Source organism: Bos grunniens, chromosome 2 (assembly GCF_055505025.1).
Source record: "Bos grunniens cultivar Pamir isolate PY7600 chromosome 2, Bosgru_T2T1.0, whole genome shotgun sequence".
Classification (NCBI taxonomy): domain Eukaryota; kingdom Metazoa; phylum Chordata; class Mammalia; order Artiodactyla; family Bovidae; genus Bos; species Bos grunniens.
Window position 1 is genome coordinate 26,057,247 of NC_141166.1, and position 12,191 is coordinate 26,069,437.

General features: G+C 41.9%; 1 protein-coding gene across 3 annotated transcripts in view; it reads left to right on the forward strand.

Moving 5' to 3' along the window:
* FARSB (phenylalanyl-tRNA synthetase subunit beta) overlaps nucleotides 1–8,369 on the forward strand; it is a 73,774-nt gene extending 65,405 nt beyond the window's left edge. For all 3 annotated transcript variants that reach the window (XM_086366205.1, XM_086366194.1, XM_086366183.1), the window contains exon 17: nucleotides 8,098–8,369. In XM_086366205.1, coding sequence (XP_086222331.1) covers nucleotides 8,098–8,249 — 152 coding nt within the window. In that variant the 3' untranslated portion in view covers nucleotides 8,250–8,369. The remainder of the gene's footprint in view (nucleotides 1–8,097) is intronic.
* The last annotated feature ends 3,822 nt before the right edge of the window (nucleotides 8,370–12,191 follow it).

The following is a 12,191-nucleotide window of genomic DNA, read 5'->3' on the forward strand; positions in this document are numbered from 1 at the left end:
AGGCCACACACAGAGGTGCTCACTCTTGGGCCTATACTATTGCCTGCCTCGGGCAGGTCCACTAATCTTCTTGGGCTTTGCTTTTTCCATCTGTAACTTGCTTGTCCTTGGGGGCTTGGCCAGGGCTGCACTGGGACCAAGTCACTCCCTTTACTGGGGATGGAAGATGAGTCGAAAGTAGGGTACTTTGTTTTCACAATCTCATTATTCTCTTCTTTCTCTTCTAACATGCCCTACTTGTCAGCTGAAATTTAATTCTGAAACTACAGCACATCTCTCCTAATGGCATGCTTGAAGTTATGTTTATTCCATGTTGGCCAAAAGTCTCAATTGAAAAGTTAACTAATTGTGAAGTTATAGATACAGTCTCAAATACACAACATTTCCAGTCTTTCTTTAATTATCATAGAATAGTCTCTTTATTGTTGTTTTTATTCTTTCACTATAACTGTGGAGAAAGTAATAAATTCTGCATATTTTGCTGTCCTTTAAAGGTTTTCATAAGATGAAAGAGTCGGAAAGACCCATTTTATTGACCCTGGAAAGCAGGATGATCTATACCTTTTATTTTTGAAGTTGTGATTCTGTATCTGTCCTATGAACATTTAAGAAATGTGAAAATTTGGGGGGAAATGATTTAAGTGCAAGACAGATACAGGATGAGGGCGTTATTTTAGAATTGTTGTTCAGTCGCTCAGGTCATAAGTAAAAGACATGCGGGATTTGCTGCCAAGGATTCAGGAGCAGTTCGGGCACCCAGGCCAGGCAAACCTTCACAAAGACTGGGACGAGGTGCCAGCATGGAGCTGTCTCTCCAGGTCAGCTGCCTGCATTACCTGGCTTCTCTGTGCTCTGCTTTCCTCCTCCCTTATGAGCCTCAGCAGTAAGCCTGTAACAGGGAAAAGAGTGAAACCTGACTCCATGTTGGATCTGTTTCTTTGACTTTGTTGTTGTTGTTCAGTCGCTCAGTCGTGTCTGACTCTGCGACCCTGTGGACTGCAGTGCGCCAGGCTTCCCTGTCCATCACAGTCTGCTGGAGTTTGCTCAAACTCATGTCCATTGAGTGGGTGATGCCATCCAACCATCTCATCCTCTGTCACCCCCTTCTCCTCCAGCCCCCAGTCTTTCCTTGGTGAGGATGAGAGAAACATAGCTAAGATTAGACTTTAAAATTCTAAGAGTGGTGATCACTTTGTGATGTATAGAAATACTGAGTCACCATTCTGTGCGCCCGGAACTAACACGGTGTTGTAGGTCAGTTACACCGTAATAAAAAAAGTAAATAAAACGACAGATATCAAAAGGCGATAGCCATGGAAATAAATTATAAATTTCCTTATACTAAGTAAAACTGGAAAATTTTGCAGTCATGATTCTAAATGTTTAGTCATAAAGTGATTGTGGTGATCTATTAAAAAAAGTGGTTCCTTGTTGAAGACATTTCTCCATTAGTTAGAAGCTAGGTAGTCTGGACTTTGCTGATTTCCTTTTTAAGCACAAAGCCTGACAGAACCCAGTCCTTATTAGCAGGGCAGATTTTGCCCTGTCCTGTTGATAGAATTACACTCATCTCACACATTAGCGAAGTAATGCTCAAAATTCTCCCAAGCCAGGCTTCAGCAATACGTGAACCGTGAACTTCCAGATGTTCAAGCTGGTTTTAGAAAAGGCAGAGGACCCAGAGATCAAATTGCCAACATCCGTTGGATCACCAAAAAAGCAAGAGTTCCAGAAAAACATCTACTTCTGTTTTATTGGCTACGCCAAAGCCTTTGACTGTGTCAAGGCTGTATATTGTCACCCTGCTTACTTAACTTATATACAGAATACATCATGTGAAATGCCGGGCTGGATGAAGCAAAAGCTGGAATCAAGATTGTTGATTCTGGGAATCTACAATTCTGGGAATCAACAATCTTGGGAATCAACTGGGAAAAACATCAATCAACTGGGAAAAACATAAATAACCTCAGATATGCAGACTACACCACCCTTATGGCAGAAAGTGAAGAAGAACTAAAAAGCCTCTTGATGAAAGCAAAAGAAGAGAGTGAAAAATTTGGCTTAAAACTCAACATTCAGAAAACTAAGATCATGGCATCCAGTCCCTTCACTTCATGGTAAATAGATGGGGCAACAATGGAAACAGTGACAGACTTTATTTTTAAAAAACACTTGCTCCTTAGAAGAAAAGCTATGACCAACCTAGACAGCATATTAAAAAGCAGACACATTACTTTGCCAACAAAGGTCCATCTAGTCAAAGCTATGGTTTTTCCAGTGGTCGTGTATGGATGTGAGAGTTGGACTATGAAGAAAGCTAAGCGCTGAAGAATTGATGCTTTTGAACTATAGTGTTGGAGAAGACTCTTGAGAGTCCCTTGGACTGCAAGGAGACCCAACCAGTCAATCCTAAGGGAAAATCAGTCTTGAATATTCATTGGAAGGACTGATGCTGAAACTCCAATACTTTGGCCACTTGATGCTAAGAACTGACTAATTGGAAAAGACCCTGATGCTAGGAAAGATTGAAGGTGGGAGGAGAAAGGGACGACAGAGGATGAGATGGTTGGATGGCATCACCAACTCAATGGACATGAGTTTGAGTAAGCTCCGGGAGTTGGTGATGGACAGGGAAGCGTGGCGTGCTGCAGTCCTTTGGGTTGCAAAGAGTCAGACTCGACTGATGACTGAACTGAACTGATTGATAGAATGTCACTGTGAGCACAGGCTCCCTCTCTGAGCCCGTGCGGTGGGGGTAAGTGGGCCTGGCACTGCTCTCCTGTCCAGTTGCCTCTGACTTAAGGGTTAATGATGTCTGCAGGTGTGTTGGGATTAGCACTGTAAAGTTGTGTACGGGGCTTTTCTTTCTTTTGATCTTCAGAAAGGGATGAAAGATAGCCATTACACTCAAGGGATTAGGCCCCCTCTCTTTAAAGACTTTAGGTGCCATAAATATTTCACATCAGATGTAAGGTGAAGACTTCTGTGTGTCTGGGGAAAATGGGTGTTTTATATTACCAGTTGGAAATTATTTAGTCTCCACTTACAAATTAAATGGTCTTTGCAGAGAACTTTTCTTCCAATCTGGAGTATACTAAGATCTGAAAAAAACGTGTGTGTTTATATCATGGTAGTTACAGCAGTTTTTCCTCCTGATGTTCCTAAACCTTTTCTTTTTATGAGTTAATGTCTTACCTATATTGTGCCTTTCCCCCTTGGGTGCTCCCTCATTGCATTGAGGCACTCCAGAAAACAATAAAAAAAAAACTACTGCTTCTAAAACTTTGAGAACCACAACCCTTAAGAATGATACCTTGCTCACATAAGTGTGTGGTCAGTTTTCTTAAGCCCTATATTTTGTCTTCTTTTTTCCTTTAAATTATTTAGAAAAGGAAGGTGAGGTTGATGTGCTGGCAACATAGTAAGGCGTAGTAACTACCTTATCAAAAAGTGGGGGGAAACCAGGAAAAAGTCCTTTGTGGGAAATTATGATCAGAGCCCCATTCTGCTCTTGGCCCGTCACCGCGTCTGTCAGTTTCCCTCCAGAAATGGAACACTGGGTTTTCTTTTTTTTTTCCTTTCGTGTGATTTCCTAGGCCGGGTTATTGGACCTCGGACTGGATAATTTTATATATATCTAGTTGTAGATTTAGGGACTTGGTAGATGGAAAGGATTTGGTTTGGGTGGGTGCTGGCCCGAGAGTCAGCCTGTTAGGTGATTTTTCCTTTCTCCTTCCTCCCACCCCATATTATTTACATAGTCAGATTTAAAACACTTTAGAACAGATTTAAAACACTTTCTCTTGGCTCAGTAGCTTACTCTATCTACATAACTTTGCATTTTGTGTTTGGGGCTTACAGATGGTTATTTTTATTAAAGCTCATGATAATAGCTTCTGTTACTTGCTGTGATGTGTATGATATACCAACATTCCTTCTCCGGTGTTCTTCACCCTCCTTTTAATTTTGTTCTTTTTGTTATGGAAAATTTGAATGATAAAGTACCAGATTGCTGGCAGTTACAATATGTGGGTGTGAACCTCAAAGCATATACTAGTAATGTGAAGAAAGGGAAAAGTAAAACTGTACAAGTAGGTGATTTTTAGAGATGGATTAAATAAAGTACCAAATGAATTAGTTGAAAACAATCGATGGCGGGCAGGGGGGTGGTGGGTGGGCAGTGGACGGGGGTGTTAAAGATTAAGGAAGTAAGAGCTTCATGCTTGATAACACCAAGGAGCTTTCAGATTAGGGATCTGCTCAGTTACCGCCTTAAGCTTCTGCTTCCGATGCTTCACACAATTACAGGAATAAACTCTATGCGTCAAGCTTATCCAAACTTCGGGCCTATAATATTACTCCAAAAGAAAGACGAGGGCAAAAAGAAACTGTGAAAGGTGTTTGGCAACGAGTAAGAGAGGGAGCTCACAAACTCTTTGAAGGTCAATTAGCCAGAAAATGTGCTAAAGACTGGGTGCTGTGCCGGATTACTGGCCCAAGAATTCCCCCAAGGTCCTCACAGTGGTCCTGCCGTTTCAGCACAGGGAGACAATTACAGACCTGGAGGAGATGCTACAAAAGCTTTAATTAAGGGACTTACTTACACCCCACTAAGTTCTGGAAATTAAATTCTTGTTTGTGCTTAACTGACGTTTCTTTTGTCTGGGCTTCCACATGTATTTCAACAGAGAACACTTATTTTCCCCAAATCTGTTTTTCCATTGGAAGCCATTTTGCTGTGATGGATACCATCAAAGCTGAGGGTTTAATCAGTATAAAGAACTGGGTAGAAAACTGGGCTGAGAGGCTTTTTGGCTGGAGAGGTTTTGGGCACAGGTTGAAAATTGTAGTATTTATGTGCCTTGGTACAACAGTAAACCAGGAACTCTGGGCTTAAATGAATGATTAAAAGAAGGCAGTTTGTAGAATTCACGTTTCAGAATTCCCATTCACAAGGCAGCATGGTTTCCCTTGAATTTAACAACTTTATGATTCTAGACACAGTAGGCTTCTCTTTCTCCAGAAATAATTTTGTTTGCCGGTGAGATTAAAGGGGCCTCCGGCTATCATCCAGGTCTGATTTTTCATAAGCTTAGACCCATATTTAGGTTCCACTCAGATGTGATTTCTTTTACTTCTGGAAAGACCGATTCAGGTGGCCTGGGTTCTGGCTGGAGCGCACTGATGTGCTGAGCGCCCCTCCTGCTGATGAAGGGGGCGCGGGCATCTTTGAACTCGGCCCTAATTGCCTTAGCGGGGGCGTGTTCACTTTTTGTTGTTGTTAGTGAAGCACTTCTCTCTCTCATCCGGCCTTCTTTGAAGCCATTCAGTTCTGCCTGCAAAGTTTGGTTTGAACCATAAAGACTTTTTAAAAGCACTAAGAAATGCTTATGTTGTAGTAACTTGAAATTTTCTTTCAGTATGTCTGGTTCACATATAGCATCAGTCAGGTGGCACAGTGTCTCTCTGTACCCCTTACAAACTTGAAGGCACTTTTGTGTGCCTCTCAACTTATGTCTGGAGAAGAGAGACCTTCAGCCTTCCGCTAACTTAACAGAGGCATCAATCAAAACATGTTAAGACTTTGTTAAACATGAAAAAGGGCAAGAAAAGTGAAAATTGTCATCACGCTTTAAAACGGTTTTCGGCACAGTGAAGTTATACAGAAACCCCACCATTCGGTTTAGTTTTTATGTGTGGATGGGCAGGGGAGGATCGGCATTGGATGAGAGGGTGGAGGATCCCCTTGGGAGCCCCTGCGCTGGGCAGCGGCTCCTCTGCAGGGAGGCCCCCTGACCCCAGGCAGTTGTGGAGGCTGAGACTTTTGACATTGGTGTCATTGACAATGTTCCCACACTTGGATATATTTGAAATAATGCATGATATGATTTTCCGTTCTTTTTGCCTTTCTTTGGAAAGGAGGAACATTCTCTTTGGTGATATGAATGTTTTTGTTTGATCAAGTTTTTAACCAGTTAGTGAGCTCCAGTAGAGTTCGGTGCCAACTTCTAGAGAGAGGGCCAGCTGGCGATGTCATGCTTGCTGGCTAAAGAAGAACGTCACTGAATTTTGCTTAAAAAAGTGCTGATTTGAAAAGTTGTTTTATGAACTAAAAATTCAAAGTTCTTATCTCTCTGGCTTTATTTTGCTAACATTGTAGAACCAGCACATCTGGCTTAGATTCTAAAATAGTTTGGTTTTATGCTTCAGTTAAAATGAATCCAATCAAATTGGAATTGGAAGACAGATAAAAAGGAAGGATTTTGGTACAGTGAGGATTCCTAAACATAACAAGGTTATCAGGAAAGTTCTTCAAAACTTCCTCTCTGAATGGCCTTTAAAAATAGGCTTTTTTAGATACTGTAGTTTATTCAGATAGAATTCTATGTAAGGGTTGTAACTCTACAATTCTTGATTATACTGCTCACCACCAACACTTTTAAATACTTGTCATTTGAAGATGTATTTGGTGTGAGAGAGGGTGGTCTTGTCTTTTTTTTTTTGTTTGGTTGCATTGTATGGCATGTGGAATCTTAGTTTCCCAACCAGGAACTGAACCCATATCCCCTCTATTGGGAGCACTGATTCTTAACCACTGGACTGCCAGCAAAGTCAAACTTAAGTTTGTTTGGCCTGGTTTTGTCTTTTAAGTTAGGTTTTTATTTTGACAGAATTAAAACATGCGATCTTTGTCAGATTTAACAGTGTTTGTATGTCACTAATACCATACACTATCAATGAGTATGCTTTCTGTATTATTTCGTGTGACCCCTCTCTCCAAGTGTGGATTAATGCACACAGCCAAACCATTATGAACTTCAAATGCAGTTCATTGAAATTCTTGCTTTTAATAGTAAAGCAAAATTACTTAGTTTGGGGAGATATGAGAAGCAGACCACCTTATATTTCAGCTGGGTTGCTTTGGGGTTCTTTAAGAATGATAGTTAAAAATGTTTTTCAGGAATGGAAACAAACATCCTTCCTTCCTAAGTCTCTAGCAGACTCTGACTTGATGGTAACTCCCCCCCACATACACGCCAATTCTGTGTTTCTTCATCGTCCTGACCTAGGAGCCATTAGCAGAGACTCTGTTTCTACTCTTTCATAAATAATGCACTTGCTCAGAAACGGCAGGCTGGAGGCTTGTGGCTCGGGGTTTTTATAGTTCATACGAGTAGACGTTTTGGTTGAGTCAGTGGGGAGCTGCGGACCTGATCCGTTTTCAAGCTGGTGGTGAGAGAAACGAGTCAGCCTTCGCTTTCCCTCAGCAGAGCGTGGAGCGTTGCTGCATGACTGTGCGGGGGCCTGGGTGTCTGTCTGCTCGTCTTTTGGCTGTTTAAACCTTAAGAACTGTTTCTGGGTTAGTCAGCCATATCCATGTCATTGGCACCCGAATGAAGAGGGAACTTTCTACCTGTCTTGAGTAAATCAGGGGTCAGGCTAGCCCTGTGTTGGGGCTGGCCTTTGCCACGGTTTACAGTAGATGTGCCAGAACTGCTCAGAAGGTTCTCTTGCCCACAGGAATGCGGGTCACATTCTGGTCCAAGGCCCGCGCCTGCCAAAGACAGCGCAGCTTGTGTTTCTCTGTGGAATGAGGTAGAAAAGAGTGCTGTTCCGAACAGGACGTGAATTCAGTGTAGACTCTGCATCCAGAAAGTGTTACTATGAAGAACCTGTTTCAGAACAGGTTCTTTGCAGGCACAGTGGGGGTTGGTCTTACATTTCATTTTCCCTTTGTCCTCTTTCAGAGCAGTTCCACGTCTGCACACATCCCCCTCCCCATGTCTCCTCCCAGCTCCGCTCCTTCAGTCTCCTCCTCTTCATCCTGTCTGGACCACTGAAATAAAAACACAGGGTCCCCATTTTCATGTTTGCCCCTAAACTTTTCCTTATAAGGGTGTCTTGAAGAAAATGCTTCTTTTTAAGAAGTACATTTTAAGAAGAAACCAGAAAGCGCAAGGGAGCACTCTGGTTTCATGGCCAGGAGTTTAAAGAACAGTTATTTTTTAAAGGCGACTAGCGAGCTTTCAGTGTTAAATGTCTATTGACATTTTTGCCTGGAGAAGCACTGATTCTCCTCTTCCTGTCTTGCAGGCCCTGTGTTCTTCCCTGGGCGATGTGCAGAGATCTTTGCCCGGGGCCAGAGCATCGGGAAGCTGGGGGTCCTTCATCCCGACGTTATCACCAAGTTCGAGCTGACTATGCCCTGCTCCTGTGTGGAAATCAACATTGAGCCGTTTTTGTGAAGATGAGTCTCTGCTGTGGGGTTGTCTCCCCGAGGGTCTTTCTCTTCTCCTGGATGCCCTTTAGTCGTCCGCACAGGAAGTCCACTTGTGCATTGATGTTGAATAAAGTAGAAAGCAGTGTCTGGTTCCATGGGTGATATTACCATTCCCACATCCAGCCAGCTTGTACCACACACATGGGGTGTCTGTGTGAAGCTGCCTTGTCCCTGAAGGCCAGCGGGAGAGCCAGTCCAGAGAATCAAAAATGCTCCTCACATGTCAGAGCTTTCGCCATCGCCATCACTTCTGCAATCCAGGATCCTGCTGTTTGCCCTGAGGAAACGAGAGAGCTGATTAGAGCACACGTTTGAGGTTAACTCAGGATTTTTATTTTTTGACATTTGATGGGTGTTCATCATTGGGAAACAATAATATAACAGCATTTTTAGAAAACCTTTAAGAATCAGTGATGGTCTAGTAGTTACAGCCTTTGAAGTCATTTAAAGGAAAAATGCACACATATTCAAAATATTTGAGAGTGGATACTTGGAGACAGCTAGAAGAGTTTAAAGGGAGACACTGGCACCAGGGCCCTGTGAATGTTAAACAGTATAAAGCTTACTTTTGCCCTAGCCCCCACATTTTATTGTGGTCAGCGTTATAAAGTCATGGTTTTAAATACTCAGTAGAGCTACTAGTTTCTGTTGTATTTTATAGGGAGGTATTAGATCTCTCTTCTGAAGCTAAGCTTCTGCCAGTCTGTCTTGTCTTACCCCCTAACTTACTTTAATATTTTGATTTAGAATCCCCCAGTAAGTACCATGTATTTCAAAAGCTAGATGAAATGTTTGAAAAAAGTTCTTAATTATCACCAAGATGAGATATGAAACAAAATAAAATGTAAAACTCTCAAAGTCCCCGTAGAAATAGCTAACAAGGATAGACAGAAATTATGGAGTTTTTGTGGCACCTGAGACTGAGACCATATTCCTACCTTGAATCAGGGCAGCAGTGTCCAACTTAGCAAGATTTAAGAACACACAGACTGTCATCGGTTCCTTCCCAATCCTGTTGTAAGCAGATCCTCACATTTCAGTAATGAAGTGAGGTACAACCATAAAAAATAATGCTCTTCAAAGGGTTTGTATCTAGCAAAAAATCTATAAAATTTCTTATAACTTGACAACCCAGTTTTTAAAAATAGACAAGAGATTTGATCATACATTTTCCTAAAAAAGATAAATAAGCACATGAGAAGATGTTTAACATCATCAGGGAAATGCAAATAAAAAAGAAACTAGTAATTGAAATGGCTAAAATTTCAAAAAAACTGACTGTAGCAAGTGTTGGTGTGACTGGAACAACTGGAACTGTCATGTGTGGCTGGTGGGAATGTATAGAGATACAGCCACTTTGGAAAATAGCTTGGCAATGTGTTATATCATGAAACATACATCTGCCATCTAGCCGTTCTACTCCTAGGCTTCAGTTCAGTTGCTCAGTCGTGTCCGACTTTGTGACCCCATGAATTGCAGCACACCAGGCCTCCCTGTCCATCACCAACTTCCAGAGTTCACCCAAACTCATGTCCATCGAGTCGGTGATGCCATCCAGCCATCTCATCCTCTGTCGTTCCCTTCTCCTCCTGCCCCCAATCCCTCCCAGCGTCAAGAGTCTTTTCCAATGAGTCAACTCTTTGCATGAGGTGGCCAGAGTACTGGAGTTTCAGCTTTAGCATCATTCCTTCCAAAGAACACCCAGGACTGATCTCCTTCAGAATGGACTGGTTGGATCTCCTTGCAGTCCAAGGGACTCTCAAGAGTCTTCTCTAACACCACAGTTCAAAAGCATCAATTCTTCGGCACTCAGCCTTCTTCACAGTCCAACTCTCCCATCCATACATGACCACTGGAAAAACCATAGCCTTGACTAGCCGGACCTTTGTTGGCAAAGTAATGTGTCTGCTTTTGAATATGCTGTCTAGGTTGGTCATAACTTTCCTTCCAAGGAGAAAGCGTCTTTTAATTTCATGGCTGCAGTCACCATTTGCAGTGATTTTGGAGCCCCAAAAAATAAAGTCTGACATTGGTTCCCCTGTTTCCCCATCTCTTTCCCATGAAGTGATGGGACCAGATGCCATGATCTTCGTTTTCTGAATGTTGAGCTTTAAGCCAAGTTTTTCACTCTCTTTCACTTTCATCAAGAGGCTTTTTAGTTCCTCTTCACTTTCTGCCATAAGGGTGGTGTCATCTGCATATCTGAGGTTATTGATATTTCTCCCAGCAATCTTGATTCCAGCTTGTGCTTCTTCCAGCCCAGTGTTTCTCATGATGTACTCTGCATATAAGTTAAATAAGCAGGGTGACAATATACAGCCTTGACGTACTCCTTTTCCTACTCCTAGGCTTACTCATGGCTATACAGGGAGTTTTATGCAGCTATTCACAGCAGTGTTATTCAGATGACTGGATACAAACAGATGAACGGGTAAATAGAGTATATTTATACTATGGAATACATCACAGCTCCAAAATACATCACATTCCCTTTTTAAAGGAATGAACTACTGATACTCAAAACATGAATGAGTCTCTAAGCACTACATTAAGTGAAAGAAGCCAGACACAAGACTACATGTGATTGCATTTATATGAAGAGCTGGAAAAGTCAAAGGCAGATTGATTAGCTGGAGCCTGTGGAAGGGAAATTGACTGCAAAGAATTAAGAGTTAACTCTTTGGGGTGATTGGAATATCTGTACCTTAAATAAGGTGGTATTAGTAGTTAAGAAGTAATACCTCATTAAAGCTAGGAGACAAAAATTCGTGCAACTTTTGTATTTTGATGTGAACACCAGCAGATGTACGCTTAGGGTAGAAGAGCATGAATTTCAGAATCCGCATGTCTGCTTGTGATGGCTTACTGCTCTACCACCATTAGTGAGACATTCTTCCCCAGTTTCAAGTTCACTGATTGAAGTCAGGGTTTGTGAGTCAGGATAGCCATTGTTGAAGTGGGTGGAACCATTAATTCTGTTGGCAGCCACTGATACCTAACTGTATCCCAGCAGGAAAGGGAAACAACTCCAGCCATCATGTGGCATTCCTGCCCTCTGAAGCAGGAGGCAGTAGAAGAAAAACAGTATTGGATACATTAGATGAAGAGCCTTCACTTACAAGTCGAGGCTCCACAGCAAGATGGTCTTATACTTGTGCCTGTGAGTGTTTCGAACTGGAACCAGAGCGGTCTGTGGGCACTACCTGCCAGAAAGCTTTCACTGAAGAAGACACACCTGCCTAGTAAAAACTGGGGGCCCTCATATTCAAAGGGAAGTTAGATATAATTGATTCTTGTTTTAGCTTACAGATAATTTCTTCAGCCTGATTTTCCTGCATTATTCTAGTTTATTGAGTATTTTCACATGTGATTTTTATGTCAACGCGTTAATTCTTTGGTTTAACAGTTGTAGGTGGGAGTTAGAATAGGGATTCTTCCTGACTTATAGGAAGAGAACAACATTCAGAGAGGTTAATAATGTGCCCAGAATTCACATGGCCGTAAGTGGATTTGTGACACCTGGTAAGAGGGACATGGCACCCACATCTGAGCGTTGTGTCTGTCATTTACCTGTTTACCCAAATGTTTTTTCTTTAAACAAGTCTTGTTTTTTATATATAAAATACTAAAAGAGACAAAAAATTAATTTAAAAATGGTACCAAATAAGGCCATCCAAGTAAGGGTAAGCTAATTTACCCTTCCCCCTGTAATCCTCTACCTAATCACTGTTAACAATTTAGTTTATGTTGTTGCTGACATTTTCCTTAGTTTGGACAGTCAGACCCACGTACTTGTTCACAGTTCTGGGGTCATGCTCTGCTTACTGGTTTGCAGCAAGTTTTGGCTTCTACCTTCCAAAGTGTAATCTCATGACATTTCACTTAATATGCCCCATTTTTCCAGGCC